General features: G+C 37.7%; 1 protein-coding gene across 3 annotated transcripts in view; it reads right to left on the bottom strand.

The window, feature by feature from the left end:
- tnk2b (tyrosine kinase, non-receptor, 2b) overlaps positions 1-12,654 on the bottom strand; it is an 81,302-nt gene that overhangs the window by 66,960 nt on the left and 1,688 nt on the right. For all 3 annotated transcript variants that reach the window (XM_038278883.1, XM_038278885.1, XM_038278884.1), the window contains exon 2: positions 5,262-5,466. In XM_038278883.1, the coding sequence (XP_038134811.1) occupies positions 5,262-5,303 (42 nt within the window). In that variant the 5' untranslated portion in view covers positions 5,304-5,466. The remainder of the gene's footprint in view (positions 1-5,261; positions 5,467-12,654) is intronic.

Here is a 12,654-nt window from a genome sequence, read left to right on the forward strand (position 1 = left end):
TTTGAAAGTTTAAAAAAATGTGGATCCTTGCATTACTAGTCCATAACCTTCCTTTAAATTTCTTCTTTTATATTTCATGCAGATATTATTTTATGTCTTAGGCTCAATAAAGCAGGTTAAGAACCGACATTCTTTCACCAAGTTCATGTAAAATTGTACTTTAAATAATAAGTCATATGAAGGTTTTAACACATCTGAACCCTGAAATCTAATTGGAAATGTAATAAATATTGATGAACCTTTAAACAAATACCCGAAAAAAATAAAAATAACAAAATCAGAGAAATAGTTCTGGCAGAAATTAACTGTTGCATTCTTTTAAATAAAACATCATACATTCTAAAAATTAAAAATAAAAAACCCTGTAAAGCAAGGTTTATTTATTATCGACCTCTAAATGTATTTGTTGTTTTTGTTTTGTTCTATGAGGAAGGATGAGTGCGGAGGGGAAAGTTTTGTTTCTTCATCTACTATTTGTAATGTGCAAAATTCTTTATTAAAAAGCTATGTCTAAATTTACCACAAGAAAAAACAACAGACAACAATGTGAACCAGTAAAATTGCCACATAATGTAGGTACACCTCAAGGCTAGGTGCATCAGCATACTCTGCAAGATGAGAATGTGTGCTTATGGTAAGGGGGGGGTTCATGGTTAAAATAAAGCTACGCTCTCTCCCACCCACGCATCCACTTTGTCTCCAAGAAGCTAACTCTCCTCGGCGTTCTGTCTGTCTGGGCCTCTGAGCCCCTCACCACAAAAAGCACACCCACTGATCACCGCAGCTATTCTTGGAGAGCCACCTGCCATTCCCTCCGTCTGTCTACTTTCACTCTGCTGTCAGAGGTGATTCATTCAGGAGTGTTGGGCGCATTCAACTTTTTATGACCTGCTCTACCAACATATTTATCATAATTTCTACAGACTAAATTTGCCAATGGCTTATTTGTTACCAAACTAATGCCTAAAACTTGTTAAATCATTACTTATAGTCATTTTCATTTCCAAGCAACCTTTTATAAGGTTAATCAAACTAAAAGTAAGGCTCAGCCAGCTCCCTATTTTCCCAAGATATAACCAGAAACCTCAATATCAGTTAAGATGGCATACGTGTTTGAGATAGAAGGAGAACTGCACAGCCTGTTGCTCCAAGCACCGTGGTGCACTCTTGGGATCTTGTGTTCAGGCTTATAGAAACGTGTTTTATTCCATACTATTTTTTCTATACAGACTAAGAGATTCCTATTAATCTCATCTTACAAGAGCCCCTTCTTCAACGTATTTGTTGTGTCCCTTAAAAGAATTTTTGGAAAACTGAAAACTGGAAATATGTCTTTCTTTTGATGGAAACTTTTTCTTTTCACTCTTACAAGAACTCTGTTTCTACAACCTGCACTGAGCATCTCTGCAGCTCCTTAAAGCTGAAGTATGTAAGTTTTTAAAAATCCCTTTTTTGTCATATTGGCTAAAACTGTCCCTATGCCCAGACAGCAGTACATGTGATATGTAACCTGTGAAAAAAACTGCTTCAATTGGTCCCGCATACTGCCTGTATTTCAATCTGGAAAGAATAATTCGGGACGAGTCAAAACAACCAATCACAGCCAGAGGAGCGTCTGATGGAGTGTCAATCACAGCTCACACACGCTCAGACAAACACTACTGGACAAACAGCTTGCATAAATATTTCTTTCAAAAGATAATTGCATGTTTTTTTTTTTTTTCCAATAGGCATTAGGGTTGTCACGATACTAAACTTTTCAACTCGATACCGATACTAAGGAAAATATTCGATACTTGATACCATTTTCGATACCACAAGGATAAAAACAAAGACTCTAAAATTCTACAGAAATATTTTCATTAATAAATAAAATACAATAAATAAATAAAATAAAGGTTGTATGCACAATATTAAGCAAGCTTGATAAAAAACTTAGAAAAATAAAATTAAGTGTTCCTTCCTTGGCTATGCTTTGCACACATAACCATGACGCTAGCCAAACCGGTTAAGAAACAAAAATAATTCTCAGCAGCTGCACCTCTTACAAAAAAAAAAGTCTGAAACTGAAAAGTGCACAGAATTATTCAATAACACACTGTTCTGAAAGTGCATTGTTCTCTATTCTGCACTTTATCGATACTTTTAAAAACGAGTATTGTATCCGGATACAACATTTCAGTGTCAATACTTTTTTGAGTATCGATACTTTTGACAACCCTAATAGGCATATACCATGACTATGCCTCTAAGATTTCCATTAAAGCCTCCAAGTTAATTACTAAAAACAGCAATAAAAACCATCTATCATTCACCTGAAGTTATGAACTAGTTTGTGCAGGTCAATGAAGACTGGACCTGTAGTCAGACCAACACACGGTCAATCAAATAGTCAATCAACCTGCGTCTTTGCTCTATGGGAGGAAGCCAAAGTAGCCACAGGAAAACAACAAACACGAAAGGTGGGACTTGACCTTGAGATCTCCTTGGTGTAAATCAGCAATTCTAACCAAAATCCACCATGCAGCCTTGTTTGGAAAACCCGAGCTTTAATAACAGTCATCTCATCAGTCTTATTCTCAAGAGGGAGCATCACACTGGAATTACCTACCACCTTTAATTCCACGCAGAGCTTTATCCAGCTCTCTCTCTCTATTATATACATAATATATATATATATATATATATATATATATATATATATATATATATATATATATATATATATATATATATATATATATATATATATACACTATATTGCCAAAAGTATTTGCTCACCCATCCAAATTATTGGAATCAGGTGTTCCAATCACTTCCATGGCCACATGTGTATAAATTCAAGCACCTAGGCATGCAGACTGTTTTTACAAACATTTGTGAAAGAATGGGTCGCTCTCAGGAGCTCAGTGAATTCCAGCGTGGAACTGTGATAGGATGCCACCTGTGCAACAAATCCAGTCGTGAAATTTCCTCGCTCCTAAATATTCCACAGTCAACTGTCAGCTGTATTATAAGAAAATGGAAGTGTTTGGGAACGACAGCAACTCAGCCACGAAGTGGTAGGCCACGTAAACTGACGGAGCGGGGTCAGCGGATGCTGACGCGCATAGTGCGAAGAGGTCGCCAACTTTCTGCAGAGTCAATCACTACAGACCTCCAAACTTCATGTGGCCTTCAGATTAGCTCAAGAACAGTGCGCAGAGAGCTTCATGGAATGGGTTTCCATGGTCGAGCAGCTGCATCCAAGCCATACATCACCAAGTGCAATGCAAAGCGTCGGATGCGGTGGTGTAAAGCACGCCGCCACTGGACTCTAGAGCAGTGGAGACGCGTTCTCTGGAGTGACGAATCGCGCTTCTCCATCTGGCAATCTGATGGACGGGTCTGGGTTTGGCGGTTGCCAGGAGAACGGTACTTGTCTGACTGCATTGTGCCAAGTGTAAAGTTTGGTGGAGGGGGGATTATGGTGTGAGGTTGTTTTTCAGGAGCTGGGCTTGGCCCCTTAGTTCCAGTGAAAGGAACTCTGAATGCTTCAGCATACCAAGACATTTTGGACAATTCCATGCTCCCAACTTTGTGGGAACAGTTTGGAGCTGGCCCCTTCCTCTTCCAACATGACTGTGCACCAGTGCACAAAGCAAGGTCCATAAAGACATGGATGACAGAGTCTGGTGTGGATGAACTTGACTGGCCTGCACAGAGTCCTGACCTCAACCCGATAGAACACCTTTGGGATGAATTAGAGCGGAGACTGAGAGCCAGGCCTTCTCGTCCAACATCAGTGTGCGACCTCACAAATGCGCTTCTGGAAGAATGGTCAAAAATTCCCATAAACACACTCCTAAACCTTGTGGACAGCCTTCCCAGAAGAGTTGAAGCTGTTCTAGCTGCAAAGGGTGGACCGACGTCATATTGAACCCTATGGATTAGGAACGGGATGTCACTTAAGCTCATATGTGAGTCAAGGCAGGTGAGCAAATACTTTTGGCAATATAGTGTATATATAAATACCATATGGTAATGCAGGAGGATGGCCTTTTTTGCAAAGGTTACATATAAATAGGGTTACAGTTCAAATTAGTGGTGTGCCGATCAATCGGCCACCTACAGTACCATAATCAGTGGATTTTTATGAAAAAGTGTTTGATTGCTGATCATCATCTTTTATTACCGATCAGAAAAACTGGTTATCTGTATCTCCTGATTCACTGCCTCCAGGGGCTCCGCCTGCAACCTATCTCCCTTTTTCCTTCAAACTGCACAGCACGGCAGCAAATCCTAAGCACTGTCAAGTGGAACTTCATTGCTTTGAGAATAATGTGAAGTTTGCATCTAGCAATGGAAAAATTTAGAGGTGAAGCACTTTAAAAATGCATCAACACACCAAATACAATGTGACATTTAAAAACAAGCACTTTACGGAGTATGAGGAGTTATCGAGGCATACTGCAGGAAATAAAGGACAGCAAAAAAAAAAAAAGTGCACACATAGAAAAGTACTCAGAGAGTGCAGACCTCCTCCAAGCAACAAATGTTGTCCCGTATTGTGACTTACAGATATAGCTGAAACTCACACATGATCAGAATCATCACCAAATTTTAACGAATTGTTCCTTAGCATGAGGAGCACCTTTGGAAACTATTTCCTTAAAATCCTTTATATGTTTCTAAATAAGGGACAGTGTGTGTCTGCCGCCTGTGGTGTTTAGAGTTGTTCAAATGTGAGTCCACTCACCATAATTAGGTCAACTTCTCGACAATTGAGCTTCTTGGTGATAGATGTAGGGATAGAAATAGCTCCTGATGTGATATGGTAATATTTAATATCTAGTTAATACAGTATTTTCAAATTAACTGTACACTTGCAAATCACTACATGATCACTACATCATCTTCTTTGGCGGTGTCTTTGGGGTGGCAGTGCGCCCCAGCACTTGGATATTGGTAAAGAACACAATAAACTTTTAAACAGAGCAACAACAAAAAAAACAGCAACATTCCTGCTGTTCTCTGAAAATCTTTCTTTTTTTATCTATTGGAAGTGCTACAGTCCCTCAGGTAAGTCTCTATAGGTAACATGGCGGCAGAAAAACACAGAAACTATAGCAAACAAACGCTGATAAAGTTTCACTTACACAAAGAACAGCGCGTGTTTAAGCACTGGGTGACGTAAACATATGCCTGACCCCACTTAACACACACAAAACATTGATAGCCGTCTGATACGTTGATATAACAATGTGTCTTATGAGTCATACCTGAAATATTTGAGCCGCAGGAATCTTTCCCTCTTTCAGCATCTGTTAGGACAGAATGGTGCTTGGTCACATTAAGAGAGAGCCTCAGTCCGCTGAGGTGAGCTAAACCTGAGGGTCCATGGCTCCTAAAGGTCAGTGCACCACCATTGGTTCCTTTGCATCCATTGATGAACACAAATCCAAGAGTTTCTGTTGGTGGAATTGCCTAAAAAAAAAAAGCACAGATGATAAGTTTATAAAGTTGGCTTCTGTAGACTGATTTAGCAGGAGGAACAGAATGACATAGATCATTATTTCAGCTTGTCTGTTTTATGTGTTATACACCTAAAACTAAAAAAACTAAAAAGAGCTAGACTAGAAATCTAGGTTTTATAATTGAATCAAATAAAAAAGGGTAAATGCTCCATTTAAACATCCCATCATTTCACTCTGCCTCACCATCACTCAGTGGCGGATCTAGACCAAATGTACCAGGGGGGCCAGGAGGGGGCCAGCGTGTTTTCATGGGGGCACAGAAAAGCATGAAATAAAAAACAGGGCAAGGGATTCAAAAATATTAAGAGAGCTGCATGAAGTGAAATTTCTATTCAATTAGATTTAATTAAAATTCTATGTCAATATACATTCAGAATTCAGGAATTTTACATATTTTTGACTTAATTCAATTTAAAATTACAGTTTTCTATAAAATCTGAATTAGAACTAAAAAAGCTGATAAATTCAGCTGTAAAAATTAAAAAGTATATATTTTTTTATTTGTTTTGAAAAAAAAACATTTGGCAGATGAAAACTGGGATCCTATCTCAATACCGCTGAAGCTATCGCCTTACTGTTTTTTTTAATAATTTGTATAGAACAGGATTTGTAAAGAAAAAAAATCAAATAGATCCAGAGGACCTATCAGTAACAATGTCTGTTCCAGCACAGATTATCATAGAATTTATTTTAGTATTATGTTTTCAGTACAGGGGCCATAACATGATCTGGCCCCCGTTGGCCCCTGTCTAGAACCGCCCATGCTATCACTGTATCACACCCAAACAACAACAGACGATGGAAATAAGCTTTGGTTGGATAAAATATGATGAATATCATAGATGGAGGGAAAGTCAGCCGGGATTTGGGATTAAATAAATTAAATTTAATCAATTAATAGAGTTTTTTTATTTATGAAGATTCAATTTTTTGAAAATTTTATTTGTTTTCCCCACCAATGCACTTCCTGGACTTCCATAGTTCAGGCTGACATCAGTTCATCACCTTCTGTCCTTGGATGTCCACTCATAACTTATAAACTAGCGCACTGTGTAATTCCACTAACACTGGAAAAACAATCTAGAAATAAGAAGATAATTCTTAAATTAAGAGTACATCTGCTAAATTTGAGTTGGTAAATGAGATGAGTCTGCCAATGGAATGAGCATTTTTACTCTTAAAATAAGATAATTAGATAAAATGCACTTGAAATAAGACAATGCAATTTTGTTTTCTTATTTTAAATGTAAATTATCTTGTTCTATTGGCAAAATGTCTCTTTTTCCTCCTCAATCCAAGAACAAATGCACTTATTTTAAGAAAGAAATGACTTATCTAGATTTAGATTTTTTTTCAGTGAGGGAGCCTTTAGTTGGTTACAATTTTTATTGTAAAACAAGATAATTTCTTTCCAAGGTGTGTTTCACAGCTTAGGGGTCATTCCCTTTAAATTCAGATCCCGTCCCAGAGAGGATGACTAAAATAAAAGCTATTTTTTCAAAGTAATGTATACCACTGCTAATTTTTATTATAAAACTTAAAAAATAAATACAATGATTAAAGGAATCTAGTAGAGAAAACCATCTGAGATTAAATATTCAAGCCATAATGCCCAGCCCTAGCTCTGATATACCTCAATAAACCTCTGTTTAACCTCAATAAACAGAGACTTTGTTCCATTTTTCATTTTTTTCTGTTTGCCAAGAGCTTCCATAGAAACATGCTTCACTTAGCATTCTGCGGTTGTTTTTGTTACAAATAATGCTAATAAAGCCTATACTTACTTCTTTTATTTAAACATTATATTTTCACTCTGCTTAAATCATCAAATGAGCCTGACCAGAGAATGTGCATTCATTAAACCAAAAACTACTACATAGGGGATTCCCAGAAAATATTAACCAAAAAATATTGGATTATATCGGCCATCATCTAAAATCTCTAATATTGGCATGCTGATAGTAAGACGTTGCCTCTGTTTAAAGTTTCTCTGACTTATTGGTTGATTTTACATGAGTCAGTTGCTTACATACATTTTGTTGTTGACTAATGTTCTCTGTTAGTAAGATAACCTGATCAAGCCTTTTCTAACATTCTACAATACAAAATAAGTTATAAAACTGCACGATTCATGCTGAGATTGTACTGGGTGCAATAAAAGCTGGAAATGAAAAAGTTGTATCGGGACACCTAAAATAACAGGCAGCTGCTACTTAAAGAAAAAGAAACATTTTGTGAAGTTGGTAGCTCTAAAATGTTTCATAAAATCTATTATAAAAAATTAAGCTGATTTGCGTTACTTTATTCTAGTTAGTCTATACTTTTTTAAAAGTACTTGTTGAGGGAAAATGCAAGTAACAGACTGAGACGAATACACCTACCTAAACAATCCCATATCCACGATGTGACCCTGCATGCGTAAAATCGGAGACCAAATCCCCAAAAAAAACAACTAAGAATGTCAGTCTGTCCAACTGATTGATGAGCCACAGTTATGTTTGGACCGGAAACAACTTCAAGTAAAGTGACTTTGACATTATGCCCACTCAGGTCTGAGCGCTGGGACCCAAATGCCTGAGAGGCCCTCTGCAGGAAAACACAGACTGAATGAAACACACTGGTTTCCCTCAGAAACACGAGGACGCAGTCCACCCACCACCAAGTAATGGAGCTGACTGGAACCCTCAGTGCTAGAGGAGAAGCCCCCTACAAGGAGAAACACCAAGCTATTATCCCCCCCCCCCCTCGTCCAATATGCTTGATAAATGAATCCTTTGTCTCCTTTGTTTGGGAGAGAATGGACCACGAATGCAATTGTTAGTACTAAAATGGACGATGACACATACTTTACAGTCAGGAAGCTTTTAAGTGATGAATAGCCACTTTGCTGTCAAATATTTATTGACATACACAAGTCATTTAAACAACATTTTGTTCTATTGAACACAGCTGCGGACACGCAGGAGAACCATCCAATAGCTGCAGGTTTTAGACTTTTATTACTGCTGCAGCAAACGGGAGGAGGTTTATGCTCCATCTCTTTACAGGCACATAACACCCTGTCCTATTAGAGAGTGAGAAACACTAAAAATAATAGACACATAGACAGAAACAAAAATGGCCACTTAAAAACAATTCAAATGCACCATAAAGATAAGCATCATCCACTGTGAGGGACGTCAAAGTCACTCCTTTATCTTCTGATCAGATACTGAAGGATTTTAACTATTTCCCAAGATAAATGCATTGTCATTTCTTAATCCTTAAAACTAGTGTTGCGCCGATGCCATTTTTTGGCCCCGAAAGCATATGCCTGGCTTTGCAGTATTGGCCGATACCATCTGGGTATCGTCATACCTACTTGGATTTAAAATAATATCCATTACGGCTTTGTCAAGCTGCTGCCTACCTTTGTGTAGCAGGAAAAAAAAAGACTAATACAAAGTGAATCAAATAGAACTTTTTATAGCCTACCTGGAATGGATAACAATTGTTGAATAAAATTTTGGCTCTGGAAATGGTATCGGTGCCCTATTTGTTGGTACTCGCCGATACCGATACCGTAATTTCAGTGCTGGATCTGGGGCCTGCCCAATACTGGTATCGGTGCAACACTATTTTAAACACAACTCATAAAATAAGCTGTTGAATTTATTTAAAACATTTTAATCAAAATGAGCCGACATTGATCTGTATTACTTGGTAGAGAAGATTCAGGCAACCATTTTAATTTTTAAAATAAAGTCAGATGAAAGGTTACTGCTGCATGCTGTTTCACTTTTTCCCTTTTCTACACATGATGACGGATGTTTGTGTAATGTTTGCTAAGCTAACCACTGGTTTAAGATGCAGTTTAAAATGCCACCTTTAATTATTTTGTCCTTGTGTAAACAGTCTCACACACACAGGGTGTGATGTCACGTCTACCACTAAAAAAAAAAAACCAACAACTGCTTGAAACAGGTAAGACTTTTACATTTTATTTAAACCTCATCTTTCCAAAAGAATTCACACAATCACAGAAAAAAGACTGATGTTAGAAACAGTAATGAAGAAAGGGATGATGTCATGATACCTGGGAAATTTCAGTAGCCCAATACGAAGGAACCTGTGGACACGTCACTGTTTCCAAATGTTGCTCATTCAGTTTGTTCACACAGACTCTGTTATCTGTGCATTTTTCTTTCTGTCACAAATAGAATCCCTTCTAGTCAATGCAGTAATCCTCACTGGATATAGCAGCGTGACAGAGAGCCTTCTATTATCACTCTTCAGAGATACAAATGGGGTTTATTGATTTTGACAGATACATTTCTAAAAACCGGATGAGCAAGACCTAAAAAAAGAAAAGAATAAAGCAGAACAAATACATTTCCAAATAAACTCCCTTTAGGCAGGCCTCATCCTCCAACATCGGTTTCTGAATGCAATAATCTACCTCTGAAAGAATAGTCAAGTACAACTAAAAACTGTGAAAAGCACTCTCAGAAGAACTGAGGCTGTTTTAGATTTCTCTATACAATCACTGGCCACATTTTAAGGTTCATCTTTTGTCTTTAGAACTGCCTTATCCTTCCATTTTGGCTGGAAATAAACCAAACACCTTCTTTCCCCACATCCTTCTGTATTAGCATACTACCATAAATTTCTCATTAGAAATTATATATTGGGGAAAAAAAAAAAAAAAACAGGATCTGACTTTGCAAGTCAAAATCTCATCACTTTATTGTAGTTTGCACTTGGTTGATAAGTGTTTATTTTATATTTCCTGTGTACATGTTTTAAAATATAATGAATACTGTAGCTTGATTGGACGGCTCGCAGCGAAATTTACCGTATTTTCAAATCCAAAACCTAGAGGCATGATTCCTCAGAGTGTTTGGTCCATATTGAAATGATAGCATCTAGCAGATGCTGCAGATTTGTCAGCTACACATAAATGATGTAAATCTCCCGTTTCACCATACCCCAGAGGTGCTCTATTAGATTGCAATCTGGTGACTGCGGAGGCCATTTAAATACCGTAAAAGCTTGTAATATTCAAGAAACTAGTCTGAGATGATTCATGTTTCATGACATAGAGCGCTATGCTGCTGGAAGTGGACATTAGAAGCTGGGTATACTGTGATCATATAGGAATGGTCAGCAACAATACTCAGGTAGGCTGTAGCGTTGACACACAGCTCAGTTGATAGAAAAAAATATCCCCCATACCCCGACACCACCACCAGCCTGAACCGTTGATACAAGGCAGGATGATCCATGCTTTCATGTTGTTGACGCCATATTCTGAACCTACCATCTGAATGTTGCTCATCAGAGCAGGCAATGTTTTTCCAATCCTCTATTTTCCAATTTCAGTGCGTCTGTGACATCTGCAGTTTCCTGTTCTTACCTTATCTACTGCTGCTAGGTTCAGCGTGTTAAAGTGTTCAGAGATGCTCTTCTGCATACCTCTATTGTAACTAGGGAACCAGTTTAGCAATTTCCCTTTGACCTTTGGTATCAACAAGGAATTTGCAGCCACAGAAATGCTGCTCATTGAATATTTTCTCAGTTTTTGGAAGATTCTCAGTAAATCTCTGAAATACTCCAACCAGCCTGTCCTGCGCCAACAACCATGCCACATTCAAAGTCACTTAAATCAGCTTTGTTTTCCATTCTGATGCTCAGTTTGAACAATGGCCGAACGTCTTGGTCATGTTTACAGACCTAAATGCATTGAGTTCCTGGCATGTGAGCATATTTAATGGGAGAAAAAAAAAATGCAGGCCTAGTTTAGGTTAACCTCTTACACCCTAAGGGGTATAAATAAATTTCTGCCTGACAAAAACACACAAAAGTAAATCACTTATAGCCTCACAGCTATTAGATTTAAGAAGAAACTTTTGGTACGTCTGTAAAGGTAAGATGTCATAGAATGGTTTTCTGGTGTCAGCACCATTGTACCTTTGACCCTGCCTGAACTATTAGGGACAAAATACAAAATATTTTGCATTTTTTGAACCTCGCCAAAATTTTCTTTGAAATAAACATTGCAAAACACTACCAAAATATTATTTATAGCACAAAAAAGTAGTACAGACTTTTAAATCTAAATGTTGTGTAAAAATATACCAAATTTGGACTCAATCAGATGAATCATATTTATTTTAGAATGGTATTAGTGAGAAATTTCTTAGGCGGAGAGGCCATTTTGGCACATTTATCCAAAAATGTCACCAAACTGTGCCAAATGTGTTTTTTTTACATCAATACTGGGGGTTTGTTAAAATTACGAGGTCACGAAGCAGCTGGACCCACCGGTGGGTCCGTAGGGTTCTAGGGGTTAAGAAACTATAACACTGTATACATGTGAAAATGTGGTCTCCCGTAATTATACATAGTTGGTCATTTTTGGAAGTATCAAGGTACAGCTTGCTCAAAACTTATACAAAAACGTACCCATAACTTACGCCAGTGTATTTGCCAGATTTTTCGTATGTCAGGCATACGCTGGCTAAATCGTCAAAGTGTGAGAGGGGCTTAAAGGGTGTCTTTAGTCACCACCACAATGCAGAGTAACAAGAGGCATTTCGTAACTTTACTGCTTTTCAGCTTTGCTTTTGTTACATAAATACAGCTGAGGTGAATTGCAAATTATTTAAATAAATCTCATCTTTAGAGAGAATTTGCTATCCTTTTACACTCTGAGGAAACTTCCAGCTCCAAGTTTCTAATGACCACTTCGATTTTTCTAATTACATCCCTGGAATTGCTCCATCAGCCGTTAAAGTAGGTCTGAGTCATCGAGGGTTTGTAAATGTTCTCTCTCCATGCAGGAAGGTGGCCTAACACCGCCGCTGACCGACTTCCTGTTAGGAAACTTGCAACGGAACAAATCAACTGACCGTTTGCCTCTGAATGTATCGGACATCTTCCTATCAGCCGTCCAACCAATCATTAATATTTGCTCTGTTTATAGATCATCAAGTAACAAAAATATGGGAATTATATTCACAGCATCAGCATGATTTGATGACATAAAATAGAGCAGCTTATATTGTAAGATGCCTGAAACTTTAAAATCCAGGCTAAAAAAAAAATATTTAAATGTTAAATGGCCTGTACTTATATGGAACCCTCCGCTCGAAAGGAA

This window comes from Cyprinodon tularosa, unplaced genomic scaffold (assembly GCF_016077235.1).
Source record: "Cyprinodon tularosa strain WSP-4 unplaced genomic scaffold, ASM1607723v1 ctg145, whole genome shotgun sequence".
Taxonomy (NCBI): domain Eukaryota; kingdom Metazoa; phylum Chordata; class Actinopteri; order Cyprinodontiformes; family Cyprinodontidae; genus Cyprinodon; species Cyprinodon tularosa.